At 44.8% G+C, this 19,335-nt stretch overlaps 1 protein-coding gene across 3 annotated transcripts in view; it reads left to right on the forward strand.

Moving 5' to 3' along the window:
• Window positions 1-19,335, forward strand: part of PEX14 (peroxisomal biogenesis factor 14) — a 158,384-nt gene that overhangs the window by 55,090 nt on the left and 83,959 nt on the right. For all 3 annotated transcript variants that reach the window (XM_050788737.1, XM_050788751.1, XM_050788745.1), the window contains one exon: window positions 8,585-8,669. In XM_050788737.1, coding sequence (XP_050644694.1) covers window positions 8,585-8,669 — 85 coding nt within the window. The remainder of the gene's footprint in view (window positions 1-8,584; window positions 8,670-19,335) is intronic.

The raw sequence follows: 19,335 nt of genomic DNA on the forward strand, positions 1-19,335 counted from the left end.
TTATGGGGTGTTTGGTAGAATTGCCTTTTATTTATTTATTTATTTGTTTGTTTGTTTCTAAGACAGAGTCTCACTCTGTCACCCAGGCTGGAGTGCAGTGGTGCAATCTTGGTTCACTGCAACCTCTGCCTCCCAGGTTCAAGTAATTCTCGTGCCTCAGCCACCCTAGTAGCTGAAACTGTGCACCACCATACCTGGCTAATTTTTGTATTTTTTTAGTAGAGATGGGGTTTCGCTATGTTGGCCAGGCTCCTCTCAAACTCCTGGCCTCAATTGATCCACTCGCCTCGGCCTCCCAAAGTGTTGGGATTACAAGCATGAGCCACTGCACTTGGCCTAGATGTGCCTTTTAAAGACTCCTTGAAGGTTTTAGTTTTGTGCAGTGTGTAGGCTGATGGTAAACAGAATTTCTTGGTCCAGAGCTTATCTTCCTTGGAATTCAGGAGCCCATCTTCTTGTCCATAGAGCAGGTGGCCCTAAGGCCTCGAGAGGGGATCCTGCCTTACACCACCTGGGGGTCACCTATTCAGTAGCTGACCCCCAGTGATGCCTTAATGTTTGAGGTTGCCATTATCCATGACACAACCTTTTTTCGTCTCCTTCCTAATCATCCCACAGTTTAATAGTGCATGACTAGAGAGCTTCACCAATCTCCATCTGGCCGAACTTCAAAAGAAGTGGAAACTGAAGCAGGGTTTCATCTGCTGAGCATCTGAAGCTACTGGAGGTTGGGAGAAATACCTTTCAGAAAGCATGAAATTCAACCAGTGGTGGAGAGAAAGAGACTAGGAAATAGAGGCAGTGGTATCATTAGGGAGGTGCTGGGGACTGTGTGCCACATATTTTTAGTGTTGGAGTCACCCGCCACCGTCACTGTGTGAGCTCACAGTTCTCTCAGGGAGCATCTTGGACACTGAGTCATTACATTCCTTTAGAGTGATTTAACTCAACAGCTTGACACCTTCATTAATTTTACATCACGAAGCCTGGGTGCTCTCTGCTTCCTCTTTAACAGTGCAGGGAAATTAGAGGAATATTGAAAATATAAAACTAGGGGATACTGGAAGAAGGAGCAGTCAAGGAGCTGTTGAAAGACAATCATGTTAAGAAATTGAACTACTTGTCTTTCCTTGGTATCTCTTGGGATCGAGCACCAAGCTCTTGCCACTCGTCTCTGGCACATAAACCTTTTATTTCCATTCCTGGCACTCTGGCCAAACCTCCAACTTGCAGCCAGCTCGTTTGCCTTCTCTGCTGAGGTCACTGCTACCGTGATCCGTGTATAATGGCATTTTCCTCCTCTTTTCAGTATGAAGGCTATTACAGTTTCTTCTCTAAACAGGACTTCAAACAATTTGCTGCCAGTTGCATTTCAAAGCCAAGGAAAAGGCAAATGTCATCCTTTTTTTCTTCCCTCTTTGGGTAACTGCTTTGTTGGTTGCATCAAAAATTAGAGGGGCTGCTATCTAAATCCAGGTGGGGATGCGTGGGGACAAGGCATTTAAATTTGCTTTTCTTTCTCCCTGAAGGAGAAAAACCCTTTTCCTTCTCAGCCTTTCCTAAAAAGGAACTTTGATCTTCCCAACGCAGAAGCAAGGGTTTCATTTCTTCCAGGCCAGCGTGTGCTCCACAGCTCCTTCTGTGGCATGGTGACCGTCGCCCGCTGCATCAGCAGCTCTGCTTTTCAAGCGGGGCTCCTCCACTGCACCAGCGCCCTTTGGGCTGGAAGTTGGCACACAGAGTCCTCGGCTGGACACGAACACCTCTCCAAAGTCACCCTTACGTCCCTAAGATCACTGTCCCTTGACATTAAATAGTGTGTGGTGGTTTAAGATGCGTTTTATTTCAATATACATTTCTGGAAGAACTACTTTAATCAAATAACAAAACAATGACATTCTGGCAAGCAGTTCATGCAATATTTTTAACTAAGGCCAAGGGGAAAAAAAATAAATGGCAGAGATATTTCACTTTGAAAGGTAGTTTTTGCGCATGTGAAGTTGCCACTTTTCATAAAGGCTTTTACTACATATATCAATGAGTTTTAAGAGAGACTAGGGTCAATAATGCATGCTTTAGAATTCCCTAAATACAGATTTACACAATAGCCTTAAAGTATATTATGTTCTATCATGTCAACTCTTGTGCGCTTCTACCAGCGGAATTTTCTTTCTTTAATGTGAAAAACAAAAGGACAGAGGAAAGTAAAGTAAAACAAAGGAAATTAGGGCCCACAAGCTTAATTAGTATAGGGTTGTAACCCAAATCAACAATGGGAAGGACACAGTGACAAAATCCAGGAAATTCCAAGTCGAGAGGCTCTTTCCTTTAACTCTTTGAGTGCCAGGGCACTTGCTAGGCAGCTCTTTACCCAGGTGCAGGAGGCTACCTGAGTATAACTCACTGTCTTTATTGTTGAACTTCCTGGCTTTTGTTGACTTTCCCTTCTCCTTTCCTCCCTTAATGTACATGCAACATACCTTTGTGTGTGTGTTAATTATAGATAAATGGGCTAAAAGTACGTCTTGGTTTTGTAACCCTCAGAGAAGGGGAAAGAGTACAAAAAAAATTCCTGTCACTGTCATCTGTTCATTTTTAATGAGCAATTTTTAAAAATTGAAAATAAAAGAGGAAAATGAATAGGTGTTGAACCAGCCCGTGATATGTAAATGCCAACTAGTAATTACCTAAAACCTCAATTTTCATTCTGTTTCATCTTGCAAAACATTTCATTTTCCCTGAGTGAAAACACTTAATTTGGGCTCTGCGAGTTAGCGGAGCGGCCGCTCCGGCCTGCGCCTCCGCCGGCTCCGGCTAGGGGGCACTTTGGCTCTGCGCTTCTCCCGCCTGCGGGCTCGTCCACCTCAAGGTTATTCCCCTCTTGCCATTCCAGTGGTTTTGCTCCGAGTGTGCAGGCCCCTCCCCCCACTCCCACTAGTCTGGTTTCGGGGAGCCTGTTCCTCCTTGTCCTTGCAGAGGCGTGTATTGAATTTTGGCTGACCGAGCCTTCCTCTGCATATTAACTTTCCCCTCTTACCTGGCTGTTGGGCCCTTGGCTTCCCTGAGTTGCAGTCACACTCTGAGAGCAGCTTTCTGGAAGCTTTCTTTCTCCCTTTGAGGTTGCACACAGAACTGCCTCTAGTTTTTGTTTATTCCTGCTGCTTTTTTAGTCTCCTTTTTCATTTTGGCAGCTGGGGCAATCTCCTGGATTGAAACTCACACACATTTGCCCTCCCACCACACTGAGAATGACCGTTCCGACGCTTCCTTTCTTTTGCATACTCATAGATTTTTCTACTCTGGGATATGTTCGTGGAATGTGGCTTGTGGTTGCTGCTGCTTCCTTCCCTCCCCAGCCTGTTCCCTAGCTAGAAAGAGAGCATGTAGACTTGAGAAAGAACAGGGAGCCCGGCATTGTGAATGGTAGATCAGAGAGGAGCCTGCATGTAGAAAACCAGAATTATGTTGTCCTAGGACCCTGGATCTGAGAGTGCTCTGCCTGGAATCTCAAGGAACACGGCCTCTTTAGTGAGATATATAGCTTCATAATTAGCCCGTTGCATTTTTTCACGAGTGCTAGCATCAGCGTTCTACGATGTGTTTCTCTGATTAACAGCTGCTTTGCAACTATTTCCTTGTGCCGCCGATGACCATATTTGTCAAGGAACTCCTGACAGAGTACTGATTTCTTACTAAAATGCAGCATTTCTGTTTGAAGAGGGTTCTCTCATTCTTGGCAGTGCCTGGCTTTTTAAGTCAGTCCTTGTTAAAACTCAGGTTGGCTTTGGTCTAACGCTTGTTAACAGGATTCTGGGTATCTGCTTTAGAGTATGAACGTAGGAACCTTTCACAGGCAATTTAATCTTCTGAGCAGCGCACGTGGAGCAGTGCGGTGCTGGAATGGGGTTTGGGGCCCGTAGGTTATATTGGTCATTTTCTTTTGCCCTCTAGTTGTGATCTCTCTGGGTTAAAAGGACTTGGCTTTGGTTGTTAGTGTCATTAATTTTGGAATATTTTTAATATTTTAAGATGGCTAATGAATGCTCACATTTTAGGAGATAGATGTGTATGTAGTACACAGGAGTGCTGGAATTGGTGGCATTCCAAATGAGTGTCACTGGAGACAATGCATCAGGTTTACATGTCAGGTGCAAAGTGCTAAGGCTCCCTCAAACCCCAGGTTCGTTATTAGGCAGGCTCTGTCCTGCTGTCCCCCTCGTGCAGAAAATAAAGTGTGTATTCTGACGATTACAACATGCAGGTCTTTTGTAGGAGAGTGGAAAACACACAGGAAGCATCTCTTTGGTGAGGACTGTCAGGAACTTCAATTCTTCTCACAAGGGATTACTTACCCTACACAATGCATTTAACAGCACATAGTTCATAGTAGATAACCCCTGAGTATACTGTATTCCATTGATTTATACAGTTACAGATCCTGCTCTCTCAAATACAAATCTCTCTCAATTGGCCAGTCATCTTGGATCTAAAGGTGTTTTTCAACCTGAAGTCCCCCCACCCCCAGCTTTTTCCCAAGTTGCTGGCAGTGACTCTGGTGTAACCACTGTTATGAGACTGCAAAGACAAGAATTTACTCCTCTTCCTTGCACCTCAGTTTTATCTCTAACTTTAAGTGACACATAGTGAAAATTATGAAATTGCCCTAAAATTGTGGAGTTGGTGGTGGCAGGGTGGTTTTATTTTGCTCTGGGTGGAGAAGGGTACAGAAGGTAGGGTCAGAGGAATGGGTGGAGGGAGAAACTTTGGTCTGTTTTCTTCGGAGTTTGTCTTCTTTGTTTTGATTAAACTAGCTATTGGTAATTCGAGGTGCACTCATTAAGAACTCAGTGCAAGAGGAAGGGAAAGGAACGCTGATTCCATATTTATCACAGGCTCACCAGCAAGCAGCTTCGACGGCGGCATCAGCAGCTTAGCGCCAGAATTCTCCCTGGCTTGCTGCACTCCCACAACATGTGCAATAAAGTTCCTGTCTCCGTTTTACATCTTTGACATTGAGGCGGAAGATTTGGCCTGAATTTATGTAATTTAGTTGGGCACAAATATAACCCATGAATAGTCACATTCATCTTCTAATTAGAAAATCAAACGATAATACAGGACAGGCTGCAGGCACCCCATCATTGAATCCAACAACAGCGTGTTGTGTGTGTTGGGCCTCTGCAGAGGAAAGTCAGTTGAATTGCTTCATGAAATTAATGAAAAGTGCCCAACAATAGGTGGGTGAAAGGCACAAACCGAGCGCCCTGTTATTTAGTGTGTGAAGATGTTAGCATTATGGGTAAAGAGTTTTGCAAAATCTTCTCCCATTGATGTATGAATCATGGGGCTATAAAATTCTAGATTGGACAGGTCCTTCCCCCCATTTTGTGGTGCCAGTTCCTCGCGGGGAGGGAGGAGAAGAGTCAAGAGTAACTGAAGAAATAATTAGTGAAAGGAGGAGAGAGGTTTTCATATGTTCACACTTACATGTAGCCGCTTATCAGGGTATCTTTCTTATTCAGCACATTAGGTTGGGGCTATTTGGGTGCTTTATATTTTTGCATCTAGTGTAGTGATGTCGATGCTGTTAAATATGTGATTTGCCTGTCGCCTGCATTTTCAGACAAAGATCAAGAGGAACATAAACAAGCCCCAAATATACTTTATGTAGGTGTTTGGCAGTATTATTTTATATGACTTGAAATTAGTGAATGGAAACTTTAAAAGAAATTGTTCATATTTTTGCAAGTTTGAAGTGTGCCGGGACTTTGTCAAATTCCCGTTAAAATAAATACGTCAATTTCATCTCCCTTCCAAATTCATTTATCTTGCTTTTTTAAAAGGTGTTTTCTACTTTACCTGATGTATAAATTGGATTCGCTCGTTTATGCTGTTCTTTGCTATATCCCCCACGTTCTTCTTAAATGAATTACTAATGACAGAGCACTCCATCATTCCCTCTCTGCAGCCACTTTAAGGAAAGCATGGTGATCCAAACCTTTTAACCTATTAAAGATGATTTTCCCCAATTGAATCAGACCCACCACAGGTGTAATAACTAATCATTTAAACTACACCTGCTATTATGTATTTTTAAGCCATTATGCGTGTTGGATAGATGATAATTCATGTTTATTGCATTGTCCGATGGATCCGTTTTGCCTACACTAGGCTGATTAATGTATTTAAAGAAATAAGAGATGCAATTTTTTTAAAAAAATTGATGGAATGCGCCAAGCACTGCATTGAGTGCACCATTAAACCCATCAGAACTTTGCTCTCTGACCAGAAATGCATATACCAAGGACTATATTTAAAAAGCAAGGTGAAACCTGTGTGTTCCAGTGGTGGGATTCTGTTTTCTTTCTCTGTCATGGAAATTTTTGGAAGGATGAAGGAAAGGTTTCTGTTTCTATGGGTAAATGATAGGAGCTGTACTATTAGCATCTTCTGCTTAAGACCTGTTCATCCACATTTCCGCTGACACCTGGTACACGTATCACACACAGCATGCAGACTGCCGCATGATACGAATACTGTAATTTTCTTGTGTGTTGAAGGTGTATTTTTTTCCTCCAGGTGAAGAAAAACTATCCCCATGCCATCTGAGCTGTGCAGACTGGCACTGACCCTAGGTGCCAGTGCCTGGGTACCTGTTCATTCTCTTTCCAGAGCAGGGGTCTCACTTCCTTTGGTTTTTCTTCTTGTCTCCCATTTCTCCTCTCTCCTTTTCCCCCTCTCTTCTGTTACAGCTCCTCGTGTACTGTTGCCTTCTTCTCCCGGCCTTTCCCACCTCTACCCATCCCCTTTTCTTTTTTCCTCTTCTTTTTCCTTCTTCCCTTCTCCCATCTCTTCATTAAGACACATCAGTGTTGTAGATGTTTGTTAGATTTCTCTTGATTTTGGTGTGACGATCTGGTTGAGGGGCTTAGGGGGTGAGTATGCCGTTTGGGGGCTCTAGAATCTCGAGCATTGATTTTTCTTTAGTCCAGAGCTGGTCCATTACTGCGGTTCATGACGGTGGTTAGTACTGTTCGCAGCGTTGGAGGACAGATGATAACCTGTGCGGAGCTGGGCTTGGCTCTCAAGGGACACTAGTATGTCCTGTTGGTGACAGGCCCAGATCTGAAAAGTCAACATACTGAATTCATCCTTTAGGTGGAATGTCTAGGGTAAGCCTCCCACAGAGGAGTTACAGGGAAAATGAATACAGGCTTTTCCCTAGCTTTTTTTCTTTGGTTTACCCTCATATCTTTTGTTTCCCAAAAGTCTGTCTGGTGTCGGGATTACTTTCATATAAAATATGGGGAAGGAGATGATTTATAACTTGTATTTCACTTACAATCACAGTACTTTCTGTTTGACTGCTTCCCTTAGTTTGAAGGATCTTAGAAAACTTCCTTACATCTAGCCTTAGAAATTTTTTCTTTCAACAACTTATGAGTGAACTGTAGGGCCTGTTGACTTTATCTGTAACATGAGACCATATTATTCCTTTGGTTTTGATGAGGCAAATAATAGCAGTCATTTAAAACAGCCCCTTTCCTACCTGGGGCAGGTGGGTGTTTCCCATCCCTAGGTCTGGTGTCTGGGGTGGAAAGTAGACAAGTCAGGCATAAACACACACTTCGTGTGTGCTGAGTGATGTGAAGGTTAATACCTGCAGCGGTGCCCCTTCCATCCCCTGCCCGGCTTATGCGGAGATAGGAAGATTTCATTAAATAATATTCATTACCAGAGGCAGGCAGACAATCTGTCAATCTGTCAGCTTTTAGCCATGAAACTCCAAACTTTGCCCTTTGAAGTCTCTTCAGAACTTAGCTCCAGTGCAGAAGGGGGGCCAGTGTGAATGGCAGTGGGCGTTGTCTCCAACATAATCCCTTCCAGCCGGGACGCCCTCAGCACTTTGCCAGGCTCTGGAGACAGCGTGGTCTCTGCCCTTCAGTTGCTTGCAGTGTAGTTGGGAAGGCAGGCTGAACATTAGAGGACGGTATAATTATGTCTTCAATTATATGGTACACAGTACAGGCACTGAAGAATTGAAGAGAATAGGGAGATCAGAGATGGCTTGCTTATTTAGGCAAGGCTTCGAGGAATCAGAACAGACTATAAAAGGGCTGTGCTGATAGCGCACGCGCGTGTGTGTGTGTGTGTGTGTGTGTGTGTGTGTGTGTACGTGCGCATGGGGTAACGTTTAGACAGGTGGAGGCAGGAAAGGGAGGCCTTCCAGAAAGACAGCATACAGGGCACAAGGGCGGTGACATGGGTGCGCATGGCCACACCTGCCGGGGAGTGTGAGGAATCAGCTCGAATGGAGATCAGGAGGAACAGGAAGGATCATCGCAGGCCTGAAGCTCGGCAGAAGGATTAGATTTGACAGACTCAGATACAGGAGGCCAGTGAAGACAGAGAAACAACATCGCCTTTCATTTAGGTAGATTTTAAGTTTAAGAAATAACTGGTTATAAATTTGACCACACTGGTATGCTTGTCTCTGTGGAGCTGGGAAAAACTCGTAGGATTTTTAATCTTGAAATCCAGACTATCGAAGTGAAGTTTACTCCCGTTTTCTCTCTCTCACCAGATTGCCACGGCAGTGAAGTTTCTACAGAATTCCCGAGTCCGCCAGAGCCCACTTGCAACCAGGAGAGCATTCCTAAAGAAGAAAGGTACAGGTTCCACAGGGCTGTGCAGCGCGGCCTGCAGAGGGACTGGGGCTGGGGCAGACGCAAGGCAGGTGCTGAGCTGCCAGGACCTCCTAGAGCTGCCCACTCAACGGGCCAGTGGAGCTGAGGCGAGCCCCCCAGTGGGGCACGCAGGTTTCTTTCCTGACAATGGAGCAGCAAGATGACACGATTTGGGTAATTAAGCACGGAGGACTCAGTCCAGTCCATCATGGCAAAGGCAGTATTCAGTAGCAGAGTCGGCCCGTCGGATGAGACTGTGGAGGACTTCTGCTTTTTGGTCTGCTCTGTGTCAGTGACCCTGGCTGTAGGATGACTAGCTTAGGTTAGGAGTTCAGCTGCTTCAATAGAGAATGAGGAAGAAAGAAATGAAGGGCGAGGGAAACGAGATGACTAACAAGGTCAGGTTAAAGTCAAGCTTGGGGTCAGTCCGATTTACAGATTGGAGCGGTAAATTAGTGGTTTTATGGTATTTCTGTAAGCAGGGATAAAATGGACCCTGACAAATTCAATATTGTCTGAAGAGACAATCTGTTCTGGTTCTGTTGAAATTTAGGGTATTTTTCTTTTTTGTAAAATGAAAACAACAAAGAAACCTAACTTTTCAATTTTTTATACATGTAATTTTCTGGAAATCTAGGAAGTCATTTAAACGTCCTTATATACCATAAGGGGCAAAAGTGAGCTTTCTTCCTCCCAAAGCAACTCTTTTTCCTTAAGGAGCTGGAATGCCAGCCTCGAAATTCTGGGTTTTGAGCGTTCAGTCATTTTTGGCTGGAATGGGTGGGTAATATTTTCTGGGTCTGCTCTGTGATGTCCCACTGAAGGGATGCAGCAGGAACCGTTGGTCCCTTCACGCGATCATGTCCTGGGGCTGCACTAACAGGGTTTGGGCAGAAGAAGACCAAACATTTCACCGCAGGCGGCTGCTTCGCGGCAGCCCCCAGGCTGGGTCCCTGCGACAGAGTTGGTAAGGAGCGCTGCGAGGCTGCTGGCTGGCTGCATTGTGCCAGCCCCCCCATCATTAGGAGATTATTAAAATTTGGAGTGTGTTGGCTGGCCTCGCCACTCCGCAAGCATCATGCCATAAAAGAGTTTTTCCTTGAAATATGTGTACCTATGGGGAGTAATTAATCATAAAAGCTTAGGGATTTCAGCTCTCTCATCAAAGCACTGAAGCTGGGGAAAGCTGAGCCTAAAAGCTGAGCTGATTACCCAGGGTAACCTGAGACAAAATCTATGGTTGCCGAGAGATCCTTAGCTCCAGTATATTGTGCAATATTATAACTGCCTGATCTTCTCTTCCACCGACAATGACCAGTTAGTCCTCATTTTCTCTCAAACGCAGCTGGGTTAGAATTTCATTTGCAGAAGGTATTTAGAGCAATTTAGAGACAAATGTCTCTGGTGTTTGCTCGGCACTTCCCCACCGCAGGCTTTGCTGAGCAGTTTTAGTATCAGGAGCTCCATCTAATCTGTTTAATTTTAATAAATCCCTGACTGGGAGAGGGAGCGAAAAAAAAAAGAGAAACTCTGGACCAAATAATACTTCTTTTGAGTTACTTGGCTAATAATTACTGTAGAGAGAAAACTGTTTTGTGCAATTATGATTTGTTGCTCCTTTAGGAAAAAAAGTCCAACTGATCGATTCATCCAAGAGTCATTGTACACGCTATGCCCTATCCCCGGACTCCCATCAGGAATTTAGCAGAGAACTGAACAGACAAAAATCCCTGCCCTCGCAGAGCTTAAATTCTAGTGGAGGGAAGGCAGACAATTAACAAATGGGAAAATGAATAGGTCGGATGTCAGATGCCGAGCGCCATGGGTAGTGATGAATGAAGCAGGGAGCCGGGGTGAGGAACGCCAGGATTGGTGTGGGTTGGACTGCGATCTTAAACAACATGAATGTCAGAGTGTCTCTGAGAGGGTGGCACGTGAGCAAGGACCTGAAGTGACTGTTTATTGGTACGGTGGACATAATTCCTTCTTGACCCCTAATTTGGGTTAGAGTTTTTAGAATTTTAGGCATCTGGCACCTTGAGATGCTGTCCTGCCCTTCGTCCTCTAAAGAGAACCACATGAGTTTATCCTGTACTTAAACCCGGAATCTCTGAGGTTAATCACCCATCTCCATTATCCTCTAAAATGCTGCTTCAGTCAGTAATTATCCATTTCCGAGTTGAATCCCAATGGAGTAGGTTCTGGCAGGACCTTTTCTTTTTTGTTTTGTTTTGTTTTGTTTTTTGAGACGGAGTCTTGCTCTGTCGCCCAGGCTGGAGTGCAGTGGCGCGATCTCGGCTCACTGCAAGCTCCGCCTCCTGGGTTTACGCCATTCTCCTGCCTCAGCCTCCTGAGTAGCTGGGACTACAGGCGCCCGCCACCGCGCCCGGCTAATTTTTTGTATTTTTAGTAGAGACGGGGTTTCACCGTGGTCTCGATCTCCTGACCTTGTGATCCGCCCGCCTCAGCCTCCCAAAGTGCTGGGATTACAGGCGTGAGCCACCGCGCCCGGCCTGGCAGGACCTTTTCTGGGCAGAGAGTTCCAAGGTTTGATTGGTGTCTGGGGAAGAAAAGCCCCTTCGCAGATTTAAACTTCACTTTTCAAATTTCGGGCTGTTCCACGGTCAGGTTTCTGCACTCAGCACGGCCTGGCACCATCTCCGATGGGGATGAGGGTGAACATCTACCGGCTCCCCAACAGTAGTTGCGAAAGGAAAGCAAGTTGGCTCGCTGGCCGTCTGCAGCAGGAGGGGCCTGGGTTCTGCCACCCGTGCTTTTGGACTCCCCGCAGGAGCCTTGCAGTGCTGGGCTTGGAGCACTGGCTCTGGGAGGGCTCTCAGCTCCTGGAGTCTTGGCTTTTCCTAGCAATGTCACTTCAGGGAATTGCAGTGGAGCACTGACTTGAATTATAATCTTGACTTTCTTTTTTTTAATAAACATCTCTTTCCTGAAAAGGCAAATCCAATTTTGCTTTTCTTTTAATATTATTTAATATTTAATATAGAAATTGAGGTCCCTGTAGTGCATGTCAGTTCAGTGGAAAATGAGGGTTACTTTAGGCTCATCAGCTGAGTTTGTTTCATTGTGAAACCGCAGCCTGCAGCAGGGGCTGCATCCTGCCCGTGTTACCGACGGGTTAAGTGTTGTGCTCTCTGACTTCTGGTGGGGGTGCTGGGTGAGGGTGAGTGGGGAATGAGTAGGATAGGGATGGGGGAGCATTGGTTTGCAAAGGTCTTTCCTGTTTGTTTTTTGTTTTGAGATCTCTTTTGGATGCTTTAAAGTCTGAACATGGAGCCATTAATGAGAAACATGAAGTTATTAGAATCATTTATCATTTTCTTTGAAGTTTGTACTGCCATTTTGTGTAATTTACAGCATTTCTTCCTTTTATCGGGGATATTTTGGATGAAAGAGAAAAGCAGCTGCTCACCTTTAGAGTATTAGAATAAATGTTTTTGTTTTCCTTCCAACCACTTGATTCTGCAGATGACACATCAACTGCAGAGTCAGCCACACATGAAGATAATTGGACTGTGTGTGGGGTTTAAGCCCTCATAGAACCAGTCTATATATAGAAGCAGTTCTTGCCAGGCAGGCATCATATTTGGGGCTTTGAGCAGGCTGCAATCCAGGAGGTTAGAGTAACGTAAAAACAGCAGTAGAATCAGTCCAGAAAGTTAGAGGCTTGGAAATTGTCGTCAATAGGCTTGTGTTGATTTGACACCCTATCCAACCACAAAATGTAGGAGGCAATCTGCTTCCAAACATGTTTGGCAGGCTGAGGATGAGGTGGGTAATAGTGATGCTTGTTTGTGAGGGGGTTGGGGTGGGGGAGTGGAATAGAGTTATCTGTTAACATACTCTAACGTATCTGTTGCAAAGCAAGCTTCTAGGAAAGACAAACATCATCTATTTTTCTGTATCACTCTGCATGGTGGGGCCTGGGTGGTGTTGGCTAACACTTACCGTGTCCTTCTCAAGTGTCTAAGTAAAGGGCTTTTTCCTCCCTCATCCAATAAATGGTCCTGGTTGGGGTAGGAAACTAAACAAATAAAACACACCACCACACACTTTCTCACACACTTTCTCATTCCAAAAGGTGAAACTAGATCTTATCCTTCTACTGTTCCTGGAAGCAGAAACCCCAGTAGCAAAACCGCGTCCTTGCTGGAAATGAACTTGAAGAAACCTGATGGTCCCAGCCTTGGTAGTGGGCTAGAGGTGAAGGGCTTCACTGTAGAGTATTTCAAGGGGGAGTAAATTCTTACACAGATTTCAATTTAACTCTCTTTTATTACTTTTCTTTTTTTTATCATTTACGTCCATTTCATGAAGTAGTTTGCATGTCCTTGAATGGAATCTCGTTACCATGAAAGCTTTTTTAGCATTGATTTCATAACAGTCTTAATTTAATAGCTCCGTCATTACTGAGAAGCTCTGGGAGTGGGGCCCTGGCTTTCCAGGTCACTGACCTTTTAATTACAAACCTTGTTCTGATGGCCAGGTTATCGACTGGACAGCTCCCAGCTTGTGCCCCCAGGATGAAAACGAAAATAACTGTGTTTCCTCCCCCATCTCCAGGAAAAAAAAAAATTGTAACCTCTTGTGTTTCTAAAATTAATTTTCTCCTTCAGCTTTACTTTATAATTAATTCTTTAATGTGTCTTAGTGAAGCCAGAAGTCTTTTCACAAAGCTTTTCTTCCTAGAGCTTGGGTCCAGCAGATAGCTTGCGGGGAGGGCACAGAGATCTTGCCAGCTCCCACCCCTTGCTTGTGTGTGGCCCATTTCCTCATCCTCAGAAACTCCTGCAGCTGAGCTGGAAGGAATAGAATTGGCTCTGTGAGGGGCTGTCTGGCCCTTCTGATTTTTTGTTAACGAGACATAGATTGTGGCATCAAGATTTAGATTCATTCCTCTATTTGTTGGAGTCATTGAAGCCGGTATATCCTGGACATTTTTAAAAGCGGTCCCCATTCTGAGAAAAGATGGGAGTTGAATGTCTTATTGTTTCTTACCTTTGTGTTCGTTGTAGACGACCAGAGGAAACAAATGCCCTACACGGATTCGACTCAGTCATGAGTGTGAACCAAACAGGCCGATCTGGGTTCTCTCACTGACTGACCAGGAAGAGAAATAAGAGAGAACAGTGGGCAAAATGGAGGGTGACAACCAAGGGTGTTGGTTTGCCCAGGATTGCCCTGAGTTTAACCCTGAAGTTCCCATGTTGTGGTCAGCCCTGTGGTCCTAGACAAACAGGTCACCCTAGCGGTAAAAACCTTTCTCGGGAGTGAGAGCTACCAAGGGAGACAAAACGAGCTTGGTTTTGGAACCTGGAGGAACAAGGCAAAGTGAGAAGAGTCCACTGGCAGTGAGTCCCGGAGAGGCCCGCCTGCGGCAGCGTGGCATCTTCCGCACCCACTTTCTGCTTTCTCCGGTAGCCCTGCCCTAGCGTGGGTCCAGTGCAGAGCCTCTGGGGGCGGGGCCGTGCCCTGCAGGTGAGCGAGGAGCTGCTCGTGCGGAGCAGGCAGGGCTGTGTGGCAGCCGCGCTTGTTCCTGAGGATGATTGAGCATCTCCATCCATCTGTTGTGAACGGACCGTCTTCCTTCCCTGCCAGTCTTGCACCTGCATATTCGTCACCTGCTGTTCTGGCCCAGCCTATTCATCACACCGACTGGTCCCCCCCATCAATTTTCCTGCTCCCCTTGTTATCCAAACTTGTCTTGAACTGCACAGATTTTTCTCGGCATCCAGGACCTACGGCAGCTAGGCCAGCTGAATGTTGTAGAAACAGAGATGCCCTGGCTTCCCTATTCAGAGCGGGAGCTGATAGCACTTGCTGCCCCAAGAAGGCTGAGCCGAGGGGTTTCCTCCACGTCACCTACGATGGGGAAATAGTGCAGAGAAGTTTGCGGGGAGGGAGCACTTTCAGATTTACCCGGTTACTTTGATGTTTTCCCTGCAACTGAAGACTGATTCTTTCCTTAAACTTGTGTGCCTGCAACAATACTGCAACGAAAAGGAAAGTGACAAAATGACATTGGCATGTATTACTAATTTTTTTTTTTTTTTACTTTTTGAAAAGGTAAGGCATATACATGGTCTTAAAAATTCAAACAGTAGAGAAGGATATACAGTAAAAAATAAATCTTCTCCTCTCATTTTCTCATTCCTGTTCCCCACCCGTTCTCTTTCACAGAGGATGCTGCAGTTTCTTATGTATCGTACCAGAGAGAATCTAGCCACATGAAAGCATGTTAATATGTATTACTCCCCCACAGAAACACGAATGCTTTCTAAATACAGTGGTAGCATATTTTACACTTTACTCATATACTTGGTGTTATATCTCGACAGTCATTCCACATCGATACATATAGATTTGCTTCATTCGTTTCAGTGGCTGCATAATATTCCATTATATGCATGTGTTATCCTTTTAAAAACTAGTCCCGGTCGGGCGCGGTGGCTCACGCCTGTAATCCCAGCACCTGGGGAGGCAGAGGAGGGCGGAACACGAGGTCAGAAAATTGAGACCATCCTGGCTAACACGGTGAAACCCCGTCTCTACTAAACATACAAAAAATTAGCTGGGCGTGATGACGGGCGCCTGTAGTCCCAGCTACTCAGGAGGCTGAGGCAGGAGAATCGCTTGAACCTGGGAGGCGGAGCTTGCAGTGAGCCGGGATCGCGCCTCTGCACTCCAGCCTGGGTGACAGAGTGAGACTCCATCTTAAAACAAACAAACAAAAAACTAGTCCCAAATTTGTGAGCGTTTAGGTTGATTCCTGTCTTCTGCTGTTTCAAGCGATGGCCCAGTGAATATTCTTGTCGTGTGTATTGTTGAACGCATGTTGGTTTGGCACCATATGCTAAAGTCAGAGCATTTTGCATATGGTGAGCAGGCTCGGGGATATTTTTCTTGCTTAAATTATATGGGATTCTGTTTCATAGTAAAGAGGATAAAAGTTTTTTAAGGTAAACATGACTATAGGTAGAAGAAAGTAAGAGGAAAAAGACAGTGTAACAAATTGCTGTTAACACTTAGCACAGATTTGGGTTTTGCCAGGATGGACGTTCTGGTTATGTGAAAAATTCTTGCTTTCTTTTTTTGTTTTGAGACGGAGTCTTACTTTGTCGCCCAGGCTGGAGTGCAATGGCACGATCTCGGCTCACTGCAGCCTCTGCTTCCCAAGTTCAAGCGATTCATCTGCCTCAGTCTCCCGAGTAACTGGGATTGATTACGGGGCCTGCCACCGCACCCGGCTAATTTTTGTAGTTTTTAGTAGAGATGGGGTTTCACCATCTTGGCCAGGCTAGTCTGGAACTCCTGACCTCGTGATTCACCTGTCTTGGCCTCCCAAAATGCCGATATTACAGCATGAGCCACCGCTTCCGGCCGGCTCAGTTTTGACCTAGCCATTGAGGGACGCAGTGGGCATAGAGAGAGAAGAGCAGGAAGGGCTTTGTTAGTGAGGGGAGGCTCAGGCAGAGACGCATGTGCCAGTAACTGGATTGGCCTGTGAGAAGGAGAAAGAAGGGGTTAGAATTGAGGCTGGTGAGATAGGCAGTGAGGGAGGAGCTGGGGTTAGGACCCAGTAGCATACAGAAATAACAGTATCGCCTAGGCCAGAATGTAGTGGCATGATCATAGCTCACTGAAGCCTTGAACTTCTGGGCTCAAGCGATCCTTCTGCCTTAGCCACCCAAGTAGCTGGAACTACAGGTACATGCCATGACACCTGGTTAATTTTTAAAAATTTTTAAAATTTTTTTGTAGAGACAGGGTCTCACTGCGTTGCCCAGGCTGGTCTCAAACTCTTGGCCTCAAGTCATCCTCCTGCCTTGCCTGCCCAAAGCATTGGAATTACAGACATGAACCACAGCACCTGGCCCATGGAGCACTGAGAAACTGTTTGAGGACGTTTACTCTGGGCTCTGTCTTGAAACTCTGTATTGAAACTGACTTGGCCTGGCAATAATTAAGACCAGCCGCAAAGATGGTCCGGCTGAGTCCGTCTTCAGGTGTGGAGGATCTGGGCTGGGTTGGTAGCAGTAGAGATGGAAATAGAAATGACAGCATATGTATGTAGATAGTTCTATAGTTTACAAAACACTCTCACATAGTTGATTTTTTCACTATGACCCTAGTATGTAGTGGACAGATTAATGAATATTTGTTAAATGAATGAATGCATTATTTAATGAATCTCAGAGTAGCTGTTTTCTCCCATTTTACATAGATGAAGAAATTGAGGTTTAGAGAGGCTAAGTTGGGCTAATACATGGTAGAAGTAGAACTAGAATCTGTGTCTTCTGACCAAGATTCTTTGAACTATACCATGTACTTTCTGGAGAGGAAGGACAGAACCACAGACATGGCAGAAGAAAGAGTAAGCAGGAGGGTGCGTGTGGCAAAGGGATGGACTGAAGATGACTCTCAGGGTTTTTTTTGTGTTAAGCAGCTTTATTGAGGTGGAATTGACATATAGTAAACTACACATATTTAATGTGTGGTTTTAAAAAGTTTTGACATATGTATAATTGGGAAACTATCATCACAATAAGACAATGGACATGCCTAGCATCCCCAAAAGTTTCCTCCTACCCCTCGGTAATCCCTTCCCCCGTGGTCCCCCCAACCCCCCATATTCTGGTTTGCAAGTGCACACGGATCTGCTATCACTATATATTAGTTCTTTTTTTTTTTCTTTTTCTTTTTCTGAGATAGGCTCTTACTCTGTCACCTAGGCTGGAGTGCAGTGGCATGATTACAGCTCACTGCAGCCTCGACCTCCCCGGGATCAAGTGATCCTCCCATCTCAGCCTCTTAGGTAGCTGGGCCACAGGCACACAGCACCAAACCTGGCTAATTTTTTTGTATTTTGGAGAGACAGGGTTTCACCATGTTGCCTAGACTGGTCTCGATCTCCTGGGTTCAAGCGATCTGCCCACCTTGACCTCCCAAAGTGCTGGGATTACAGATGTGAACCACTGCGCCTGGCCATAGTTTGCATTTTCTAGAAATTTATATAAATGGAATTGTACAGTGTGTACTCTTTTGTTCTGGCTTTTCCATTCAGCGTAATTACTTTGAAATTTAGCCATGTAGTTGTATATACCAGTGGTTCATTCCTTTTTATTGCTGGATAGTATTCCATTATATGGCTATACTACCTGTTGGACATTTGGGTTGTTTTCAGACTTTGGATATTAAAAAAAAGACTGCTGTAAATATTTATGTATAGGTCTTTGTTGGGACATATAATTCCTTCTCTCTTGGGTACATAGGTACATACTTCAGGATGGAATGGCTGGATCATATGATAGATGTGTGTTTAACATTTTAAGAAACTTCTCAACTGTTTTTGAAAGTGGTTATATCATTTCACATTCTCACCAGTCATGTATGAGTGTACCAGCATTTTGAGCCTGGAGAATAGGAAGATGAAGGTGACAAATATTCTAGTAATTAAGCCACTTGACTTTGGAAATATTATTAAGAGTGTCTAAATAATGGGTCATGTTTGGACTACTTCAGCTTTGGAGGCAACAGTGCATAAACTATCTGGGTTCGAATCCCAGCCTCACCACTTTTTTTTTTTTTTTTTTTTTGAGACGGAGTCTCGCTCTGTCGCCGAGGCTGGAGTGCAGTGGCGCGATCTCGGCTCACTGCAACTTCCGCCTCCCGGGTTCATGCCATTCTCCTGCCTCAGCCTCCCGAGTAGCTGGGACTACAGGTGCCCACCACGATGCCCGGCTAATTTTTTTTTTTTTTCAGTTTTAGAAGAGACGGAGTTTCACCTTGTTAGCTAGGATGGCCTCCCAATATGCTGGGATTACAGGTGTGAGCCACTGCGCCCAGCCAGCTTCACCACTTTTTAGCTGTGTGGTCCTGCATAAAATACTTAACTTTGTGGTACATTGGTTTCTTTATCTGTAAAATGGGATTAATGATAATATTTACTGCAAAAGATTCTTAAAAGAATTAAATGAAAATTGGCTGGGTGCAGTGGCTCAAGCCTGTAATCCCAACATTTTGGGAGACTGAGATAGGATTGCTTTAGATGGAAGGATCGAGACCAGCCTAGACAACATAGTGAGATCCTGTCTCTCCAAAAAAACTAAAAATTAGCTGGGTGTGGCGGCACATGCCTGTGGTCCCAGCTACTCGAGAGGCTGAGGCAGGAGGATCACTTGAGCCCTGGAGTTTGAGCTCACAGGGAGCTATGATTGTGCCAGTACACTATAGCCTGGGTGACAGAGCAAGACACTGTCTCAAAAAAAAAAAAAAAAGGGGGGGGTGGAGAATTAAATTAAAATGATATAAAAAGTGCTTAGCAGAGTGCCTTGCACCAAAATAAGGGCTTAATTGATGACAACAATGATCAACAGTGTATGTTCTCTTAGAAGATATATTCTGAATGGGCTATAGTCATTTTTTGTAATGACTGTAATATTATGTTTAAGAAAAAACCTTGTTTGTATCATAAGAATTCATGCATCAAGAACCTCTAGGAATTCTGAGCAAAGAGGGATTTAAAACAGGCAGTTAGGCCGGGCGCGGTGGTTCATGCCTGTAATCCCAGCACTTTGGGAGGCCAAGGCGGGCGGATCACAAAGTCAGGAGATTGAGACCATCCTGGCTA

Source organism: Macaca thibetana, chromosome 1 (assembly GCF_024542745.1).
Source record: "Macaca thibetana thibetana isolate TM-01 chromosome 1, ASM2454274v1, whole genome shotgun sequence".
Lineage (NCBI taxonomy): Eukaryota > Metazoa > Chordata > Mammalia > Primates > Cercopithecidae > Macaca > Macaca thibetana.